The sequence below is a fragment of the Panthera leo genome, chromosome B3 (genome assembly GCF_018350215.1).
Source record: "Panthera leo isolate Ple1 chromosome B3, P.leo_Ple1_pat1.1, whole genome shotgun sequence".
Classification (NCBI taxonomy): domain Eukaryota; kingdom Metazoa; phylum Chordata; class Mammalia; order Carnivora; family Felidae; genus Panthera; species Panthera leo.
Window position 1 is genome coordinate 40,800,537 of NC_056684.1, and position 19,396 is coordinate 40,819,932.

Below are 19,396 nucleotides of genomic sequence, written 5' to 3' on the forward strand. Positions count from 1 at the left end.
GTGATTTTTTTTTTTTAACGTTTATTTATTTTTGAGACAGAGAGAGACAGAGCATGAACGGGGGAGGGTCACAGAGAGAGGGAGACACAGAATCTGAAACAGGCTCCAGGCTCTGAGCTGTCAGCACAGAGCCCTACGCGGGGCTCGAACTCACCGACCGCGAGATCATGACCTGAGCCGAAGTCGGACGCTTAACCAACCAAGCCACCCAGGCGCCCCTCGAAAAGTGATTTTAAGGGCACTTGGGTGGCTCAATCACTGAAGTGACCAACTTCAGTTCAGGTCATGATCTGGGGGTCGGGCCTTGTGCCCTGACAGCGAGCAGCCTGCTTAGGATCTTCTGCCTCCTCTCTGCCCCTCCCCGCCACACGCACGCATGTTCTATCAAAAATAAACATTAAAAAACAAAAACAAAAAAACAGCATTGAGTGGGGCGCCTGAACCCAGGCCGTCTCATAGGTATTATTTGCCACCTCAGTACTAAGTATGACGTTACTGCAACCAAAATTTGTTGAATACAGCCCTGCAGCAGTGTTGGCGGAGTTATATACAAAATCAGTGCAACACAATCCGTTGCTCACACGCACACAAAACGGTTACTTGGAAAAATAGGCAAAGAAAGGAAGTTAAGAACCAGAGTATACAATATTAAAGCGTGCACTGACTCATACATACAGCAGTAAGCACGGTAAAAACCAGAGAACAGGTAGTATAGTGACATGGACAAAGTAAAAAAGGGGTTTGAAGCAAGTTTTACAAGACAAGTAGAAGGAGCAGTATAAGGTCATGTTCTGGGTAAGCACAAACATGCCCCGAGTTTGGGGAAGCTACCATATTTAAACCCAAACTGATGGTGGCTAATGCTTAACTGGCCCAATTCGGAAAATAACAAGTGCCTTCTCTCCCGCTATCCACCGACTTCTAACATAAACTGACCCTCCAAAAGATTTCCACTCCCACAAAGGCAGAGCCGGTCAAGAGACCCATCGCTCTACATGCTGGGGCTTGTAGTCTCCTCAGAGACCCAATCCGCGCGCTCTTCAGGGCCGGGCGGTGCCGCCTTCAGTGATCCTCTCCCCGTGGGTGGGCGTTGGCTTGCGGGGGAGCCAATGAGGCCACAGTAACGTGGCAGCCACCCACGAGCCCGCGTCTCAGCCAGCAGGGTCCGCGAGGCGGGCTCCGCCCCCCACGGGGACCTACTACACGGCGCCGACCTAGAGGGGGGAAACAGGGCCCGCCTCCTGCCAGGAGGCCGGTAGGAGCCCCGGTTCCCCCCCGCGGCCGCATTCGGTGGAGGCGCCGGTGCCCACGTTGACGCGTCCCCACCCTCTTCCGGCTCTCGGCTGCCCGGGCCGCGCTCGCTTCGCCCGGTGGATGCTGCGCCTCTCCGAGCGGAACATGAAGTTGCTCTTCGCCGCCGCCCTCATCGTGGGCTCCGTCTTCTTCCTGCTGTTGCCAGGTCCTTCCACGGCCGACGAGAAGAAGAAGGGGCCCAAAGTCACCGTCAAGGTCCGTCTTCCCCTATCCCAACCTTCCTGGCAAGGCCCACCCTCCGTCCCCCGGGTTCCGGCTTCGGCGCCGCTGGTTAGCGGTGTCCGAGGCATTTAGGCTCCCAGAGCTCAGGCCCAGGCGTCCTCAACTTTGGCTCAGCTTCTCCCTAGGTTCTCGGCTGTGGCCTCGTGGCGTCCATGCAGTCCTGGTCGTTGAGACCGGAGAATGCTCGGCTCCTCCCCAACACCCCAGCCCTTGCCGTGATTCAGGAGCCGACGCTGGTCATGTCCAGCTGGGGCTGCCACTGTCAGCCTCAGAGCAGTCTTTTTGCAAATACTGTCCAGCGCTGGGGAAATGGTGAAAGATCACGTCTGCCAAACAGAATCCTTTCTTTACTTGGGCCAGATTTTACCCACTTCCAATTACAAAACACAACAATCTAGTTTAAACGTGCGTGGCAAGCTTAGGCTCGCCTCTTTATGGTTTTTGGATGTTCATTTCTAGAATCTGTGCTTATTATTTATTTAGACTAAAGGTGGTTTGGCACGCTATAATCTTAAGGAGAGCACATTTTCTAGGAGAAGGGTCTGGAGTCTTCATTAGATTCTCATGGTAGAGTTTTTGTCACTACCAAAATCAGGTTCGGAATCACTGTTTTCAAAATACCGCTCTCTTCTCTCCTACCTTCATGGTAGCTTCTTGGCCCCTCCCTTCCCTAACAAGGCCCCTTTAAAAAGGCTGACTTTGAAATGGTGTTCTTCCTTAGGTGTATTTCGACCTGCGAATTGGAGATGAAGATATAGGCCGGGTGGTCATCGGTCTCTTTGGAAAGACTGTTCCAAAAACAGTAGACAATTTTGTGGCCTTAGCCACGGGAGAGGTAAGTGACCAGAGCAGAGGTAGTCAAACTCAAATGCAGTGAAATTGGCAAGTAGGGCTGGCAGGAAACTGAAGTGCATAGCCTGGCCCAACTATACCAGGAGTACTGCTCCTGTGAGTACCCTCACAGAGTACTGCCGACCCATAGTACTGGGAACCACTATTATCGCATCTTGTGGGTTTTATAAACCGAATTCAGAAATAGATTTTTTTTTTGGAGAAAATTGTTTATTATATTTTTTTAACGTTTATTTATTTTTGGGACAGAGAGAGAGCATGAACGGGGGAGGGGCAGAGAGAGAGAGAGAGAGAGACAGAATCGGAAGCAGGCTCCAGGCTCTGAGCCATCAGCCCAGAGCCCGATGCGGGGCTTGAACTCACGGACCGCGAGATCGTGACCTGAGCTGAAGTCGGACACCTAACCGACTGAGCCACCCAGGCACCCAAGAAAATTGTTTATTTTTAAGACATTTCAGTAGTCAAGGAAAAGCAACCAGGACTTTCTTTTAAGGGGGAAGGGCCCAGAGCTTCCCAGGTTTTAAAGAAACAGGAGTGCCCCATTTAAGAAAGTTTGTATTCCTCTTAACTCTAGAGAACAAACTGGTGGTTACCAGAGGGGCTGGGGTTGGGGGACGGGTGAAATGGCAAAGGGGATTAAGAGTACACTTAACCATAATGGGTGCTGAATACTGTATAGAATTGTTGAATCACTATATTGTATACCTGAAACTAATATAACATTGTATGTTTTTATACTGGAATTAAAAAATTATCAAGGAAAAAAGTTCCTATTATAACTTTCCATTGAATTAGGTAACTTTTTGATGTGATTTGATCAGTTTTCATGCATCTGTTTCTATGATTAGAAAAAAAAAAAAAGAGGGGAAAGGTGGAAACATTACGTGAAGTAGAATTGTGTAAAGTCTGGGAATTATATAAAGGCACAGGAATATGCAGTCTTAGCCCCTCTCCTGGATCTGTGTGTCCCATGCCTCGCCTGTGGGAACTGTTCGCTCAGTGGCACATGGAATGATGAATCTGGTCAGCAGTGGTGTCTCTTCCATGATGAGTTGTGGGCTAGGCTCTTGCAGGGCCTACTTAATATCTGCCTGTGCCTCATGCCACCTCTCACCTTTTCATTCCCTTTTCTAGAAAGGATTTGGCTACAAAGACAGCAAATTCCATCGTGTGATCAAGGACTTCATGATCCAGGGTGGAGACTTTACCCGAGGAGATGGCACTGGAGGTAACCTCAGGTCGTCTGGGCTATAGGATCTGTTAATGCAGCTTCCCACAGGGGAGAGCTGGGCTGTGTTGGGTAGACAAGGCCTCGTTTTCACCCAGGTCCAGAGACAGGACTGGCACCTGCATTGAGACCAGCTGCAGCCTTCTTTGTACAGGGAACCCAGTATGAGAGGAGAAATGAGGGGTCATGTGGATCTTACCCCGCTGACAGACCTGGCAATCAAGGCCTGCAGCGTTGATGACTTTTCTCTAAATACCCCCTGGGGGGAAGGGAAGCAAAGTGTACCATGTGGGTGATTCTGGGTCATGCATGCAAAGCCTGAGTGGGCAACCTTGGAAGCCCCAGTGGGGGTGGGAGCAGCTGCTCCCCTTGGCAGTCTCCCTCCCACCAGAGACCACTTGGCAAGAGCCAACTGAATCTCCCCTTTGCATTACTTGTACACATAGGACAGAGAGACAAATAGCCTGGACTTACCTAACCCATGGGAGGGCTCACCGTACTTGGTGCCCAGCATACTCTTCCCTCAAGACTAAGGCTGCCCCTCACCCCATCAACAGATATCTGTCGGGACAGGCTTTATGGTAGGTGCTGGGTGCAAAAATCAGGGGGACAGCAACTTGCTTTCACTGCTAAAGAATGGGATGAGTTGGGGGTTCTGCGTAGTAGGTGCCCGGCCTATGGTAAATCAATCCGGCCATTTTCAAAGTGCCAACAAGCAGAGGAATCACTTCCTGGCCAAGCTGATCAGGAAGTGGCCTTGTGAATATGAGGGAAGATTTGAACTGGGGTCCTGGCTGGGGAGAATTTGGACAAAGAGGCAGGGCGAAGGTGAACCCAGCTATGTTATGCCACAGGAGCTTGGCTGAATAATGGGGTCGGGGGATGGAAGTAGAGCACATGCCACACTGGGGTCCCGGAGTGGTGGGCCAGGGCAGACCTGGCAACCTGGGCTTTGTCCTGCATGAAGTTCCACAGAGGACTTGAATGGAAGACCCAGTCACAGAGGAGTTTTAGGGAGGGTGAGGTGGCAGTTTTTAATACATTTAAGATGCTCACAAGAGTTCTCCAGCATACTCCGTTACTGCTCTGAGCATTAGCTGTACCTGCAGTGGGGGTAGCAGGAGTGCAGAGGAAGAATGCACAGCTAACGGGGGTGGGAACCATATGGACAATGTGCAAAGGAAAAGGTGTCAAAAGAGTAACTGAAGTCTGGAGGGGAAGACGACAGTATGTTGAACTTTAATTCAAGCTATCCCATCTGAGTTTGGGAATCCATGTGTGTTGGGAAAGTGACTGAAGTATAGATGTGGGGAAATCCTGCAGTTGATCGAGATTTACAAAGAGGACTCTGATCTTAGCCAGCACTCGAGCCAGGAGTCACTGCAGAGGGCAGGGTTCCTCCCTAGCCTGGGTGTGAGATGTCCCTGTCAGCATCTAGCGACTCTTAGGTTCAGACTTCCCCACCTACTACAGTCAGAAATACCTCCTGAAGAACAGCTGTCCAGAACCACTTCCCAAGTGGGGTCCATCCTCTGGAACCACAGGGTGAAAATAAGGTGTACTGAGGAAGGAAAAGGAGTTTTGTAGGCAAGTGAGTCTGAAAGGTGTTGGGTAGGGGCACCTGGGTGGCTCAGTTAAGCCTTTGACTCTTGATTTCGGTTCAGGTCATGATCTCATGGTTTGTGAGATGCATGCTAACCGCCTGGAGCCTGCTTGGGATTCTCTCTTTCCCTCTCAAAAATAAACATTAAAAAAAAAAAAGGTGTTGGGTAAAACAAGACAGGATTTCTCCTGGAAGCATCTCTGAGAACTTGAGGGAGGAGCTCTGAAATGGCATAGGGGTCTGCCCAGCTCTGTCATTTACCCTCTGGCCTCGGACCCCTCGCGGAAAGACACACCACACACATCGACAGGCAGCTTTTATTTTGTGTTCATTAATAAGAGGTTGTTGATTTTCCAGAACCCAAATGGCAGCCCCTCCCGCCTCCTCTCAGTATCTTTTGTGCCATTAGGAACAAAAGCTGTCCTCTTCTTCTGGAGAGCTCTTACCCTCCCATGTCCCCTGCACAGCACCTCTCTCCACCAAAGTCCCTCAAAGTTCCTATGGCAGACCTCTCAGGCCATAGCTAAGGGTAGCTGTTGATCTGTGCCTTATTTAAAAGCCAGTAAAGTCTATTCTCAAAGTAATCGATCAGGTGAGCTGTTCACTAAATCGGCCTGGCATCATGCCCCACTTGGTCTGTCAGCATGATTTGGCTCCAAGACCAGAGGGTAGGAAGAGCACAGCTTTTATGTCCTTATAATCCATTTGAGCCTGGCCTGGCACAGAGGTCGAGTCCCTGGAATCCTCACCACAAAGATCTGCTTGGCTTGGGCCTACCCAGCTCCCTGACCTACTCTTTCTTCCCAGGTAAAAGCATCTATGGTGAACGCTTCCCTGATGAGAACTTCAAGCTAAAACACTACGGGCCTGGCTGGGTGAGCATGGCCAATGCAGGCAAAGATACCAACGGCTCCCAGTTCTTCATCACTACGGTTAAGACAGCCTGGCTAGATGGCAAGCACGTAGTGTTTGGCAAAGTTCTGGAAGGCATGGTGAGTTTCAGGGGCTAAACTTGGGCAGCTCTCATCAGGAGAGCACCATATATTTTATCGTTTTCCCAGAAGGGGACCCACATTCACACCAGTGTTCATGTTTACAAACTTGGGGGGAATTAAGAACTACCCTACTACTCTATGCCCCTAAGTTCTCAATTTTTCCAGCTCCAGGCACAGGCTCTGGAGGAGGCCTGTTGAGGCTGCACAGGTGCCTCCATTTCACCCAGTGATGTGCAGGCACCACCCTGACTTGTACAGGACATGGCTTAACATGATGTCCCTGAGAAGCCACTTGGTGCCCACTCCCCAACCACCTTTTTCTTCCTCCTTGCCTTTAGCTCAGCCTGGCTCGTACTTCAGGGATCAAAACTATTGCATTTTCTGGGTTCTCCCTGCCCTGTCACCTGGCTATGCTTCTATTAGGATTTTGGTGCCTGGAGCTTGGCATGCTATTCATGTGGGCATCTCATCCCTCCCTGGCCATATTGTGAGGCCTGTCTCCCTTGAGAGGTGGACCTCCTGACCTCTCTGCTTTACTGCTTCTGCCTTCCTTTCTAGGAGGTAGTGCGGAAGGTGGAGAGCACCAAGACAGACAGTCGGGACAAGCCCCTGAAGGATGTGACAATCGCAGACTGTGGCAAGATCGAGGTGGAGAAGCCCTTTGCCATCGCCAAGGAGTAGGGACCCAGGGACTTCTTCCCTTTGAGCCACCATCTGTGCAGCCCTGTTGCCCTCCAGGGAGGGGGTGGGGTGGGGTGGGGTGGGTGGGTAAAGATGGCCCGCCACACGGCTCCATGCTGCACTGGCCCTAGTGCTGGCATCTGACGGAGTGGACCCCTCACCTCACATTCCATAGGCCTCCAGGCCCGGTTTTGTAACAAACTCCTATCCATGCTGACCAATAAAAAAAAAAAAAGGTGGTTTTTTTTTTTAAACCAGTGTGGGCTGAGTTCTTGGGCCTCTAACACCTGCTTAAGTCTCTGTCCCAGCATGTCTGGGACTCTTGGGGCAGGGGGTGCCTGTCCCCATCTGAGGTTCCGGTCTGACCCCTTTCTCTAGACACTGCCTACAAAATTTCAAGCAGGAGATTTTACTCATTTCTAACCTTTGCCACTACTGTGCCTCAACCTTTGCATGTCTCCTGCCCCTTTCTGGGGTAGGTGAAGAAATACACCAGTCTCTTTTCAAAGCCTACCTCTAAATTGGACTTCTCCCTTTATTCCTTATCCCCTGTTGTCCCTGCCCTGGCATCTGGGGTGGTTAAATCCTGGGTCCAGGCCAAGGGTGACCCAGCCTCTGAGAAGGGGGCTCATACACTGGGGCACATGCCTGTCTTGGCAGGTGGCCCACAGACCTCTGGGCTGGTCAGGGCATCGGTGGCAAAGGAGCAGGGTGACAGGGAGCCTCGGACTGGGCTTTAGCGGAGCTGGTGCTGAAGCCATAGAGGCCCTGGAGCACGCCATTCACCACCATGTTGGACAGAGGCTCTGTGGGACAGAAGGAAAAAGGGAGGAAGGGGTAGGAGACCACAGAGAAATTGATGTAGAGCAGGCCCAGCCTCAGACCTGCAGCTCCTAGAGCACCTGCGCCCATAGGCTCAGCCCCCTCCTCAAGAGGAGGAGTCCCCACCAAGGCCAGAGGTAACAACAGTTGGCCACCCCAAATGGGGCCTTGGCGTTCCTGGCTCACATCCTGTTCATAAGAGCTTGGTAAAGCCAAGCAGGTGAAGAATGGAGACCAGGAGAGCCAAGTTTATTTACCATGTCTGCCTCCTGAAGGAGAATACAAAGCAGGCTATAGGAGCAGCAGGATAGGAGTTGGCCCAAAGGAGGGCATTAGGAGGGAGATATTGGCTGGGGGTCCCGAGCTGAAAAATGGCAAGTTCGCCCCTGACTCCCACCCTGCTACCTAGGCCCTAAATACAGATTATACGTCAGAGCCCATCCCCCCACCCCTCACCTGGGGATGGAATGCAAACGTAGGGATCCATGCAGAAGCTGATGACAGGCCGGTGGTGGAGCTGAGAGCTGGGGGGATAGGGGAGGAGAGTCATAACAGTGGAAGGAGAGGCGAGGCAGGGGCAGGGTCTCCTATCAGGTGGAGACTAGGGATTAAGATCACCAAGCACCCAAAAAGGGAAGGTGAGTGAGAAGTGGTCTCAGGAGGCACCAGCAGAGATACCTGGACTGCTGGGAGAGACCAGACACCAGCAGGCACAAGGCCACTAGGGGGCAGCCTGAGTCGGGCGGGGAATTGGGGGCGGGGGGGTGGGGCTTCCACTTGCCTGCTGTTCTTGGGCAGGAACTCCCCCAAGGCGCTGAAAAGAGGAGACCCGCTGTGAGCGGCTGTCAGGCTAGGAGTTGGGGGGAGGCACGCGCGCGTGAGGAAGGGGTGGAGACACGCAAGCCCAGCACCACACCTCCCAAGGGACCACTACTTCTATTTGTAACAAGCTCAGTTCCGGAGGTAGCTGGGGTAAACCAAGACGGTCCTGAAAACAGTCCCTCTGCCCAGAGCAAGAAAGCTAATGAGGGAGGCCATATCTCAAGGAAGAATCAGGCCTTTGCCTCCAAAACCTTGCCTCAGCTGCTTACTTCAGGGAGCCCCTGTCCCCTCAACACTAGGGCCCCTCTCTCTTGCCTGGCCATGGCCCCTAGAGGTGCTCACCCCCAGTTGCTGGCCTTAGGGTCTGTGGAGAAGTGCCGAAGGCTCAGGAATTCCAGTAATTCCTTGGGCACATCCTGGTTCAGGTACAGGACACCCTGGGGAGGAGAACAGAGGAAACCTATAATCAGACCCAGCTATTTAACATAGAGCCCAGTGCAAAATGGAAACGATGGGGGCCTTCCCAAATGACTAAGCCAGGGCAGAGCATTAAACCAAGTTTGGGCCCTTCTGAGCCCTGGGCCCTGAGTAACTACATGGGTCGTATGCCCAGGAAGCCAACCTGGCCTATAATCTGGCATCACCGTGTGGGGAAGAGGGGGGTCTCCACCCAAATCCTCATCACTGAGGGTAGCACACGCTCTCACCCTGGAGGGAAGAGAGCTAGCTTTCGGTGAACTGAAACCACCTGCCTCCGTTTACCTTATTCCCTTCTATCAGTACTGAAAGGGCTGTTTGGACCCATTACTGTTCAGAAAATTGAGGCTTGGGGTAGTAAATAACATGCTTAAGATGTGGGTCTCCTTCATTCCGTGCCCCCGCACCTCTCCCTCTGGGTCACACCTCTGCTCCAGCAGGCTGGGGGGCAGCAGAGTGAACCCCATGCACACCTGGATATAGGCCTCCAAGCCCTGCCGCCGCTGCTCCAGTCCTCTGGTCCTCCAGTTGGGCAGGCGTTTTGAGGGGAAGTCGGGCACTTTGTACAGTTTCTTGATCTGCCAGGAGGTTACCGCGGTGCCATCAAAGCATCCTGATTGAGCCCTCAAGCTCACTTCGGCCTAGCCAAGAGTCTCTCCCCGGCCTCCCCGACCCCACCTCCAAGACCCTAATGAGTGATGGTTGGGACAGGGTGGAGAGAGGCCCCGGCACCCTCCTCCCCCAAACGCCCGAGGTCTGGCCGGCCACACGTTGGCACCCATAGTACAGGCTGCACCCTGCCCCTTTGCGCCCACCCCGCAGCCCGCAGGGAGGTCTGTGCCCAGGACAGGGACTGGGGCGGTAACGGGGGTGGCAGAGACTGGGGCCGCAGTTCGTCTCCCAGGAGGTGGGCAGGAACCAGGCCGAGGTCGGTGAGTCGGCGGCTGAGCCTCACCCTCTTGTGCAGCGCGTGGAACTCGCTGTAGCGCCTCTGCACGATGTGCCTGCGCCCGCGGCACAATACTTCCACTCGGAACACCTGGCGGGCGCGGGCGAGCGGCCAGGTGCGCGTGAGGCCCCGCAGGAGGGCTCAGCAGGACCCGCGCCCGCAACACGCCCACCCTCCCTCACGAAGCGGTCTAGGAACCCCGCCACTCTCCGGAGACCCTCCCACGCTCCTCACACGTTTAGGAGAGGGGGAGGACAGAGCCTCCCCTCAGTTCCCTGCAGTCCCTGGTGAACGTGGACCGCCGTCCACGGAGCTGGCACATCCAAGCGGCCCGAGACCCTCGGCAGGCCGTCTTCTGACGGCCTGACCTGCCGCGCTCAGACGCCCCAGCCCAGGCGCGGGGTCCCCACTACATTCGGCGCGGGGGAGTCCGGCGGGTCCCCGCGTACCTTCCCATCCATTGCCCCCCGCTCACCATGTGGCCTTTCTCTGGGCTTTGCCTGGGATCCTCGGCCTCAGGTCCCACAGACGGGATGTGAACTTCCAGCATCCGCGCCACGGCTCGAGCCCCTCCGAGCGCAACGCTCGGAGCGCGAACTCTCCGGGCGTAGATCACGGACCCCGGCGGGCCCGGTCCCTCCTCCTCGGGCTCGCAGGCCCCGCCCCAAGCTGGCCCCGCCCCGGGCGTTCCCTCGCGCCGCCGAGTCCTGCGAGGGGCTGATTAGGCAGCACGGGGGGAGGTGGGACCCGATACCGCCCCTCGAGCCTAGTGGGCCGCAGGTGGGGACCCTTCAGCGGCGGAGAGCCAGCCGTTTGTCAACATTTTCTGAGTGCCCGCTAACAGCCGTAGACGAGCCAAAATTTCACCTACTTTTTATTGAGCGCCTAGTAAGGACTAGAGCCTGTGGGCGCTCGGCAGGAAGGGACGCGGGGCCCAGACCTAGGCGCCGACCTTGGGGGCCAATCAAGGATGTTCTTTGAGATCCTCACACCCTTCCCCTAGACCAGGCTGCCCCCCATCTCCTTTCCTCCACCTTTCACCTGGACCCTGGGAGCGCGGCCACGCCTGGGGAGGGCTTGGGCCAATTTCTCTTTGATGTCCACCTCTCCCACCATCCACAAGCCCCTTCATTTCATTCATTCATGCATGCATGCATTCATTCATTCATTCATCTTTCAGCCCCAACCTTCTTCAGATCCAGTTTGCCTGGATGAAGCAGTTTAGGGACCTGAGCTCTGCTTTGAGGGTCAGATAGTTTGGATTTCCTGAACTGTGTAGACCTGTTCTCATCTGCAAAATTGAATAATATGCCTAAGGAGGGTGTATGGAAATGGAGATGATCCCTGTTAAGCCCTCAGCATAGCAGGTGCTGAGAAACTGGCAGCTTGAGGGCTTGTCCTAGAGGCAGAGGTGGGTGGTGTGTGTACAGGGCAATAAATGGGGAAGAGGGACTGTGGGAGATGGCACTAGGCTGCTACTGCCCACCCCTCTGGGCAGGGCCTTCCTGGGTATGTGGCAGGATTTAATCCAGAACTCTCTGACCCCTTGGGCTAGAAAAGGCCTCTGCTCCCCTACTAAGCCCCCCTACACTTCAGCCATAAGAGATCTGTCCCATTCAACACAGTCCTCAACTCCCCTGACTTCCCCCAACAAAGGCCCAAGCAGACAGTGGAGGGAGGGAGGGCTGGAGGCCTCAAGGTGGGAAGGAGGAAACAGAGCACCTGTCTTAGGGGTAGAGGCTGGCAGTTGGGGGATCACTGACTCCCTTCCTCCCCTGCTAGTGCAGAGGTGCTTCTGAGCTCGAGCAGAATCTCTCCCCACCCCCCACCCAGTTCTGCCCCTAGAGAGAAGCTGAGAGGGTGACCCCAAAGAGGGCAAGCAGGTCTCACCAATATTATGCCCCACGCTTTCTTCCCCCAAGTTCCATCTCACAAAAGCCCCACAATCAGGAAGGTGAAACTTCCCGGAAGGGAAACCACCCACTGTGAACAGAAGTGCTGAGATTTCATTTCCTTGTACTTTGGAGCCCCCACACTCAAAGACCCTGTTCTCCTTGTCTACTGACCAGGGGGTCCTCTCCCAGGACCTCAGACCTCTAAGCTTCTCGGTCACCCGTCCTAATGACTGCCCTACCATCTAGAAAACTGCTACATCTCTTAATCGATCTCCCTGCTTTTCCTTGCCTCCCTCTCTCACACAAGGTCCATTGTCTACCTAGCAGCACAAACCACCATCAAAGCAACTGCTTCAAACCTTATGAAGGCTTCTTTCGTGTTGTACTTTGAACAAAACATCCCCTCCCTACCACAATCTACAGAGCTCTAAGTGACCTAGCCCAGCCTCCACCTCTCATCTCATTTCCTCTCCTTCCCCTTCATGTACCAGGCCCCAGCCACAGTGACCTTCCAGTTCTTCAAACACAACTTGCTCTTTCCTGCCTTAGGGCCTTTGTGCCTGCTGTGACTCCTCACCTGGTGGGTTTAGCCTAGAACTTCCAGCTCTTGGCCTAAAACTCACCTCTTCAAAGAGACCTTCCTTCCTGTCCACTTACCCTATCATATCACCCTGTCTCTGCACTTATTCCAATACGTAGTTACTGTTTGTTTATTGTGGGTCTCCCTGGTTTTCCCGACACTGCCCCAGGCTCTGAGGGTCATCAGGCCAGTGTCTTGTCAGTGGTTGCTGCCCTGGCACCAAGAACGTAAGAGACGCTCAAACATTTGTTGGTTGAAAGCCTTTCTGACTGAATGGGGGGAGGAGATGTTGGGAAGAGGCTGGGGAGAGGAGGGAAGGCCTGGGAGAGAGGCAGGGAGGGAGGAATTAAAGGAATAACAACAGGAATCCTCTGCTCACCTTCAGAGCCGGACACCTCGCGACGTCGACCCATCGCAGATTGTTGAACACACCTTGTTTATATGCTTAGTTTTCAGGTGTTCCTGAGACGTCTCAAATTAATGGATTCCCAGCACCAGTTATACAGGGAGATTTGATGCACCTGACTTATAAAACATCTGGTAGGAAACCTGCAGCTCCTGATTCTTCAGTGTTCCGTGGCCATGAGTGAAGATCCAAATGAAGAAAAAACAAGATCCTTGGCTTGCAGACATTTGGGGGTGTCTTTGGGGAGATAAAACAAGCTATGGAGAATATTTTCCTGTAAAGGGGAATACGTGACATAATGTAAACTCCAAAGCACTTGTTATAATCGAAGGAAAACTTATTTTCTGTATGCTGTAAGCACTGGCCCACTCAGTCTATGAACACTGAGCTGAGTCCCACCCACTATATGACAGGTGTGTAGACCCTCAAAGTGACTTGTTTTTAGAATGAGGTTTAGTGTGCAAGCCTCTGTCTTTTCTCCATCACTCTCTAACACATGACTTTAATTTCCAAGTTTCTAAGGGAAGGGGGCTTAAAAGTACTGGTCGGTCACACACCAACTTGGCCAAAGTATTTCCAGATCAGATTATAGAGGGGTGGTTCTCCAACCTCCGCAGGCATCATCATCACCTACAAGTCCTGTTAAATCTCAAATAGGGCTCTGAGCCCAGTTTCCTGAGTGCTTGGGCCTGGCGTGGAGCCTCATCCTGTGCGGGTTTTCACAACTTCCCCTGTACCAGTGCTGCTCCGGGTTGGGGACCACATTGTAGACACCAGTCTCTTGACTCCCACGCCAGCTCTTGGAGATGAGGATGGTGGCCAAGCAAGGGCTTGGTGCAAGGTGGCCAAAAGGGCAGCAAGGGCTGGGGGCAAAGGTGTCCCCTCTTGGGCTCGATCTGGTGAGCCTCTCTGGGTGGGGGCGGGGCAGGTGGGACGGACCACAGCTCCCGCGGTGGCTGGGCCCTGGCCCTCAGGGCCCCTCCGCACAGGTACGCAAAGCCGCGTTCACTAGGCAGGCTGGACGCTGCTCAGGAGGTGGTTAACCCGTTTAAGAGACAAACAGCTCCTGGGCTTGTGGGCGCCGCCGAGGCACAGAAGCTGGATTCTTCCTGCCGGACTCGACCTGGCCTGGCCGGCAGCGGTGGGAGGAGGCAGACTAGACCGAGGGGGACCCAACAACCTAGCCCTGCCAGAGCAAGGTCGCCAGGATGGCGTCACCCAGAGGCTAAGGTCACCCGGGCAAGCTCAGACAGCTCCCCGCGCTCAGGGTCCTTATCAGCAGAGCAGAGCGCTGTGTGTGGATTGAAAGATCATGCTTCCAAAGTGCATGGGCCTGGCACACAGTAAATAAATGTCAGCTATTATTATTTACTGAATTAAAAGAATTTGCCCTAAGTCAAAACGGCGGGTTGTTGGCAATTATATATGGTCCAACCTAATATATTGCTGCTGATTCAACTTTAAAATAACACAACTTTACTATTCCTCTTTCAGTATCCTGAGATTGCAAGCTTAGCTTAAAAAACGAACTATTTTAACTACTAACTCTGTGATCAGAATTTTCCTGATCTTGTCAATATTGTGCAACCAAAAAAAAGGTAGAATCAACTGGAAGCAGAGTTTGGTGTAAATTAGCAACTATCCTGTTCATCCTAACAGCCTCTGACTTCTTACTGATTGCCTTTTTAATGAGTACATCTTAACAATTTTAAAATTTTAAAATTAAAAAATTTTAAAAATAAAATAAGATGAAATACCGGGGCACCTAGGTGGCTCAGTCGGTTAAGCATCCCCCTCTTGATTTCAGTGCAGGTCATGATCTCATGCTTCATGAGTTTGAGCCCCATGTGGTCAGGTTCTGCACTGACACTGCTTGGAATTCTCTCTCTCTTTCTCTGTGCCTCTCCCTAACTCATGCTCACTCTCTCTCAAAATTAAATAAATAAATAAATAAATAAATAAATGTTAAAAAAACATAGTACCTTTATGTTGAATACTGAACTTTGGTGTAGATGTCTGAGAAAATAGTTCTTCTAAAACATCTTAAATTATTGAGAAGTCTAAACTCTTCATTTTATAGATGAGGAAACTGAGGTGTGAGGAAGGAGAAGTGAGCCTCCGGGGGAAGGTTGTGTTAGGAAGACACATTTGACAAACAGGTCCCGCCAGAGCCCCAAACGCAAAGTTTGGCTCAGGGTAGGCTGGTAACCAGCTTCTCAGGGGACATACAGGCTCTAGCCCTGGGGCTCCAGCCAGCAGTGTCCCCCCTTCCAGATGACAAGGACAGCTCAGTTGCTTCAGACATGACCCAGGGATGGAGCAAAGGGAGCTGGCAGAGGCCACCCCAGCCACCTGCCATCCAAGGCTGCACAGCTTCCCAAGGAGATTTTTTTCTGGTGCTACAGCAACTCCCAACACCCCTAGAATGACTATGTCAGGGAACCAACCACTCGGCCCCCCTCTTGTGCCCAGCACTGAGGTTCAAGGAACAAAGATGTGCTCAGGAACCCTCAGGTCACGGGGGTTTACTGTGAAGAGTTGTGAGACCAAGAACTGAGGCCAAGTGGAAAGCCAGGCCAGAGGCCGGGAGGGGCCGCAACCCCAGGCCCTGAGGTCTGGAACTGAGATGCTCCCACCTCCCATTCTAGCTCTGGGTTCTGTCTCAGGTCTCTCAGCAAGTGGAGGTTTTAGTCTCTGCCGCCAAAGGTTCCCAGGTACTCACCCAAGCTGCTCCTGTCTTCCAGATTCTGCTCCTGCTCCCCAACTGGGCCACACACTGTGCCTGTCTGGGGAGAGAGGATCTCACAGGGGTCAGAGAAGCTCACAAGCGTATGAGGCCAGGTGGGTGACATGTCCTTAACAGGTCTCTTGTGTGAATTTATTCAAGTCTTTAAGAAAACAACTTAGTGGGTTAATATCTAGGTTCCTCTTGTCCATCCCTGTCTAGAATGTGTGAGACATGGGGTGGCAGACAAGCTGAGTCAAGCAGATTGGGTTCAAGTTTTAACCTCAGAGCTCTCGCGGGGTGGGGGGGGGGTGCGGGGGGTGACCTTGGGCAAATTGCTTAATTTCTCAAAGCCTCAGTCTTTTACTACCTGGAAGTTCTCTGGTGCCAGATATGTTTCAGAGCCCAGAGGCACAGAGTAGGCGTTTAACACATGACAGCCCTTATCCTTAGGCCCCTCGGTGGGAAGGGGTTATCCTGCCCCCACACTTGTTCCACCTGCCAGGTGCCTTATTATTTCTGGTGAGGCTGTGGGGAGACCTGCTGGTTGGGCCCCTGTGGTCATCACTGCTGCCACTCAAAATGGAAGAGGAAGCTGAGAGCTCTGAAGCTAGGAGGGGGGCAGTGATTTGGAAACAATGGTCACATCCCTTTAGGGAAAGGTCCTAACTCAGATTGAATGGTTTTTCTGTGATTTTTCTGGACCCAAAATGCATCCTATGGAGGCTGTGCAGCTGGCTCCCTGGGACCAGCCTTGGGGGTGAGTGGTGTTTTCTGCCCCAGAGGTTTGGCCATCATAGCCAGAGGAGCATTTCCACAACCAACGAGGGCAAAGGGGAGGAATCTTGGCTGAGGCAAGCCTTGGGGCAGGTGGCTATCACCTCCCAGACTGCAGGCCTCCCGTGGAAGATGGAGCACCATTCCTGCCAACCACAGCACGGCCTACCAAACCCCAGATCAAGCCTGATTTCTGAATGTCTTCAAAACCCCCAAGATCTGGGCCCACAGGCTCCTAAAACAATAATCACCAGAGCTGAATGGCAGCCATTGCCCCCTTAGGCTGCCTTTGTGGGTGGAAGGGAGCATGGAGATAGGTAGGAAAAATACAGTCCATGATCTTAAGGAGTTCAGAACCCCAGAGGCTAATGAGATCATCTCAGAGTTAACAATGCACACAGGGTGAGAAAGACCAGAGGTTTAAGAGGATGACAGAGCGACAGAGGAGGTGGTCTCCTGTTCCAGTCTGGGGGTAGAATGGAAAGTGCATCAAAGAAAGCTTCCCAGAGAAGGTACATAGAGAGTAGGCCTCAAAGGATGCACTGCATTTTTTTTCCCATAATGAAAACACTTTATTTAATTTTTATGATCATAAAAATACATAGAAATTCCAAGCAACATAAAATACTGTGAAAATTTTAAATAATGCAGAATTCCATCCTGCTAGGGCAACCATAGTTAACAATTCAATCAACATTCGTTCCATATATATAGTTTTATATAAACTTACACCACACTATACATGTAATTCTATAGCCTACTTTTTTCACTTAAAAACGTTTTCCTGGTCAATGAATATAGCTATGTATCATCTCCAATGACTGTACACCCAATCGTATTATGTACCATAATTCATTTAATCCCTTCCTGCTGTACAGAGATTGATTTCAATTTTTACAACTGTACACCTTGCTAAGATGGGCCCCTTTGCACAGTCTTCTTCATGGACTTGGTTTCTAGACGTGTCTACGGGAATCCCCCGTGAATGTTCTGACACGTTTACCAGTGCTTTCCATCTCCATCTACTTCCACTCCCATTCAGACAGGTGTAATTCTGAGACTGAAGAGAGGGATGGGAACCGAGACAGGGCATGTCAGGTACAAAGCCCACCATTAACAAAAGGCTCCTTAGGCCTGGGCCGCACAGAACTGAGGAAGCAAAGAGCATGAGCATGTTTGGGGGCAGTTTCTGTCAGGGGTCGGGCGTTGTTGTGAAGCGCTAGGACATAAACAGGAAAGCGAGCGGGAATCCTCTCAGAGAACACTGGGAGTGCCAGGTGGCAGAACCTGCAGTTGGAGATCATTCAACCTTGATCTATCTGGCGCCTATTTTGAGACCAAATCTTTCCTGGGGACCATGGAGTGACAAAGACGTACCACTTCGGAGAGTTGACTGTTTGGCAGAGAGCGCCAAAATCAACCACACATCTCGTGCCACAAGACGTTGGCAGATGACGTACACACCCTTCCCATGGCCAGTAGACACGGATGAGCGGTTCTCACCCATTTCTAACTCTCAGCTCGGGCCCGACTCTCCCCAGTCGTGGAGCGTCTCTCCACAAGACACTTAGCCAGTGTCTCCAAAGACAGGGCATTCAGTTCAGGTGCATGACAATTGCAGCAAAGGTCTGTTCTTCTTTGCTCCAGGAGGGATCACCATCATCTTCCCCTTTCCTCCTGCTCCCCTAGGCTGCTGTGGAGAAAATTCCACCACTTTGGGACCTGATGTCCCTCAAAATCCATGGTTTCCACTCCCATTTGGGCCGTAACCATGCTCAGCAACGGACCCTCCTCCATCACCATGCTCTCTCTTCAATCACTTCCTGGTCCCATCCTTAGCAGATTTCATTATCATCTCTTGGTTTTTAAACTTTAAGCTGCAAAGGTATTCTTTATTTTCTTTATGGTTCCCAGCTATAGGTGCACTCAGAATGAAAGTCTTCTGGACAGAGTTCAAAGTTACAAATACCTATGCGTAAGTGACACTTTCTATCATTCCTACTTCTCATTTAATCTGTCACTCAGTACTCATATTGAATGCTGGGGTCCCTCTAGCTCAAAGTTTCATGCTCTAGACTCTGAAGCCCAGAGATTCTTTGGGAAAATAATGCATGGGGAAGTAGGGAAGTACAGACTCGTCTCCACACCTCTTCTCTAAACCACTTGACTCAAAATAGGAAAACCAGGTATCTCTATTTGAAAACACTTTAATTACCAAGCAGGAGACCTATATTCTCTGCCCCACCCTGTCTTCCTTCTCCACGTCTCCTTGCTTGGCAGTGAGGCTCCCTGCTCTGTGCATTTGTCCCCAGACACAGCTCTGATAGCGATTCCCTTTCTCTCCTCTGAATTTTATTAAGATGCCAAGTCTGACCCACCTTTAAATAAAACAAAGCCTCCTTTCACTAGGTTTCTCTCCCACCTCTCAGCATGGGCCTCCCTTCCCATTCAGAGGAGCCTCTTATGCTACATGACACAGGCAGCACTGACGGCTTCTGCTCCCATCTGCTCCAAACCTACTTGGCCTTGTGTTGCCTGTGTCATTAAGGGCTCCCTTCACTGTCTATCCTTCCCCCACCGCACCCTCCCAGGGGGAAGCATGAACGTAGTCCCCCACTACCACAAATTATGCAGTCGAGTTCCCCACTTTTGGGGAAATCGCAGGGGTCAGCACATCCAGAGTGCAATGGATAAGCCTCGCCCTGGGGGAAACCACCTTCATGATCATGGTATATTCCCTGCTAAGTACTCTTCACTGTCTATCCCGAAATTCCAGCCAGAAACCTGCAAGTCAGGCTAGCTCATCCCTCAGGCCTCTCTCAGATCAGTGACCAGGTGTCCAGTGGTTCCACGTCCACCTTCTGAGCCTCTCCAAGAGACCATCCCTTCTGTCCTCCTCAGCAATCTGGCTGGCTGGGATGAACATGGCTGCTCTCCTTGCCTCCAGTCTGATGCGTCTAAATCACAAATGTGAACATGTTATTCCCTGCTTGAGTCCCTTCAGTGGGTCCCCACCCTTCTGGGCAATTGTGCCAAGTGCTTCACAAG

The 19,396-nt window shown here is 52.1% G+C and overlaps 2 protein-coding genes, 1 long non-coding RNA gene and 1 other non-coding gene across 6 annotated transcripts; 2 read left to right on the forward strand and 2 right to left on the reverse strand.

Moving 5' to 3' along the window:
• The first annotated feature begins 1,193 nt into the window (after nt 1–1,193).
• PPIB (peptidylprolyl isomerase B) lies at nt 1,194–7,146 on the forward strand. Its single transcript, XM_042941757.1, has 5 exons — nt 1,194–1,509; nt 2,258–2,371; nt 3,523–3,616; nt 6,027–6,211; nt 6,773–7,146. Exons 1-5 carry the CDS (start codon nt 1,375–1,377, stop codon nt 6,893–6,895), a joined length of 651 nt encoding a protein of 216 aa, XP_042797691.1. The 5' UTR covers nt 1,194–1,374; the 3' UTR covers nt 6,896–7,146.
• Nucleotides 7,147–7,235: 89 nt separating this feature from the next.
• Nucleotides 7,236–10,607, reverse strand: SNX22 (sorting nexin 22). 3 transcript variants are annotated; one of them, XM_042941759.1, is made up of 7 exons: nt 10,441–10,607; nt 9,972–10,055; nt 9,490–9,594; nt 8,882–8,976; nt 8,499–8,531; nt 8,174–8,241; nt 7,236–7,701 (listed from the first exon to the last, which is right to left on the reverse strand). In XM_042941759.1, exons 1-7 carry the CDS (start codon nt 10,513–10,515, stop codon nt 7,580–7,582), a joined length of 582 nt encoding a protein of 193 aa, XP_042797693.1. In that variant the 5' UTR covers nt 10,516–10,607; the 3' UTR covers nt 7,236–7,579. The 3 variants fall into 3 exon arrangements, with proteins under 3 accessions (XP_042797693.1, XP_042797692.1, XP_042797694.1); XM_042941758.1 differs by having other exon boundaries at nt 8,499–8,567; XM_042941760.1 differs by lacking the exon at nt 9,972–10,055 and having other exon boundaries at nt 8,499–8,567.
• Nucleotides 10,608–10,765: 158 nt separating this feature from the next.
• LOC122221173 lies at nt 10,766–13,171 on the forward strand. Its single transcript, XR_006203116.1, has 2 exons — nt 10,766–10,853; nt 12,890–13,171. It is a non-coding gene; the product is annotated as an uncharacterized LOC122221173 (long non-coding RNA).
• A 5,765-nt stretch (nt 13,172–18,936) lies between these two features.
• On the reverse strand, nt 18,937–19,101 carry LOC122223416. The gene has a single exon (XR_006204292.1). It is a non-coding gene; the product is annotated as a U1 spliceosomal RNA (small nuclear RNA).
• Nucleotides 19,102–19,396: the final 295 nt, after the last annotated feature.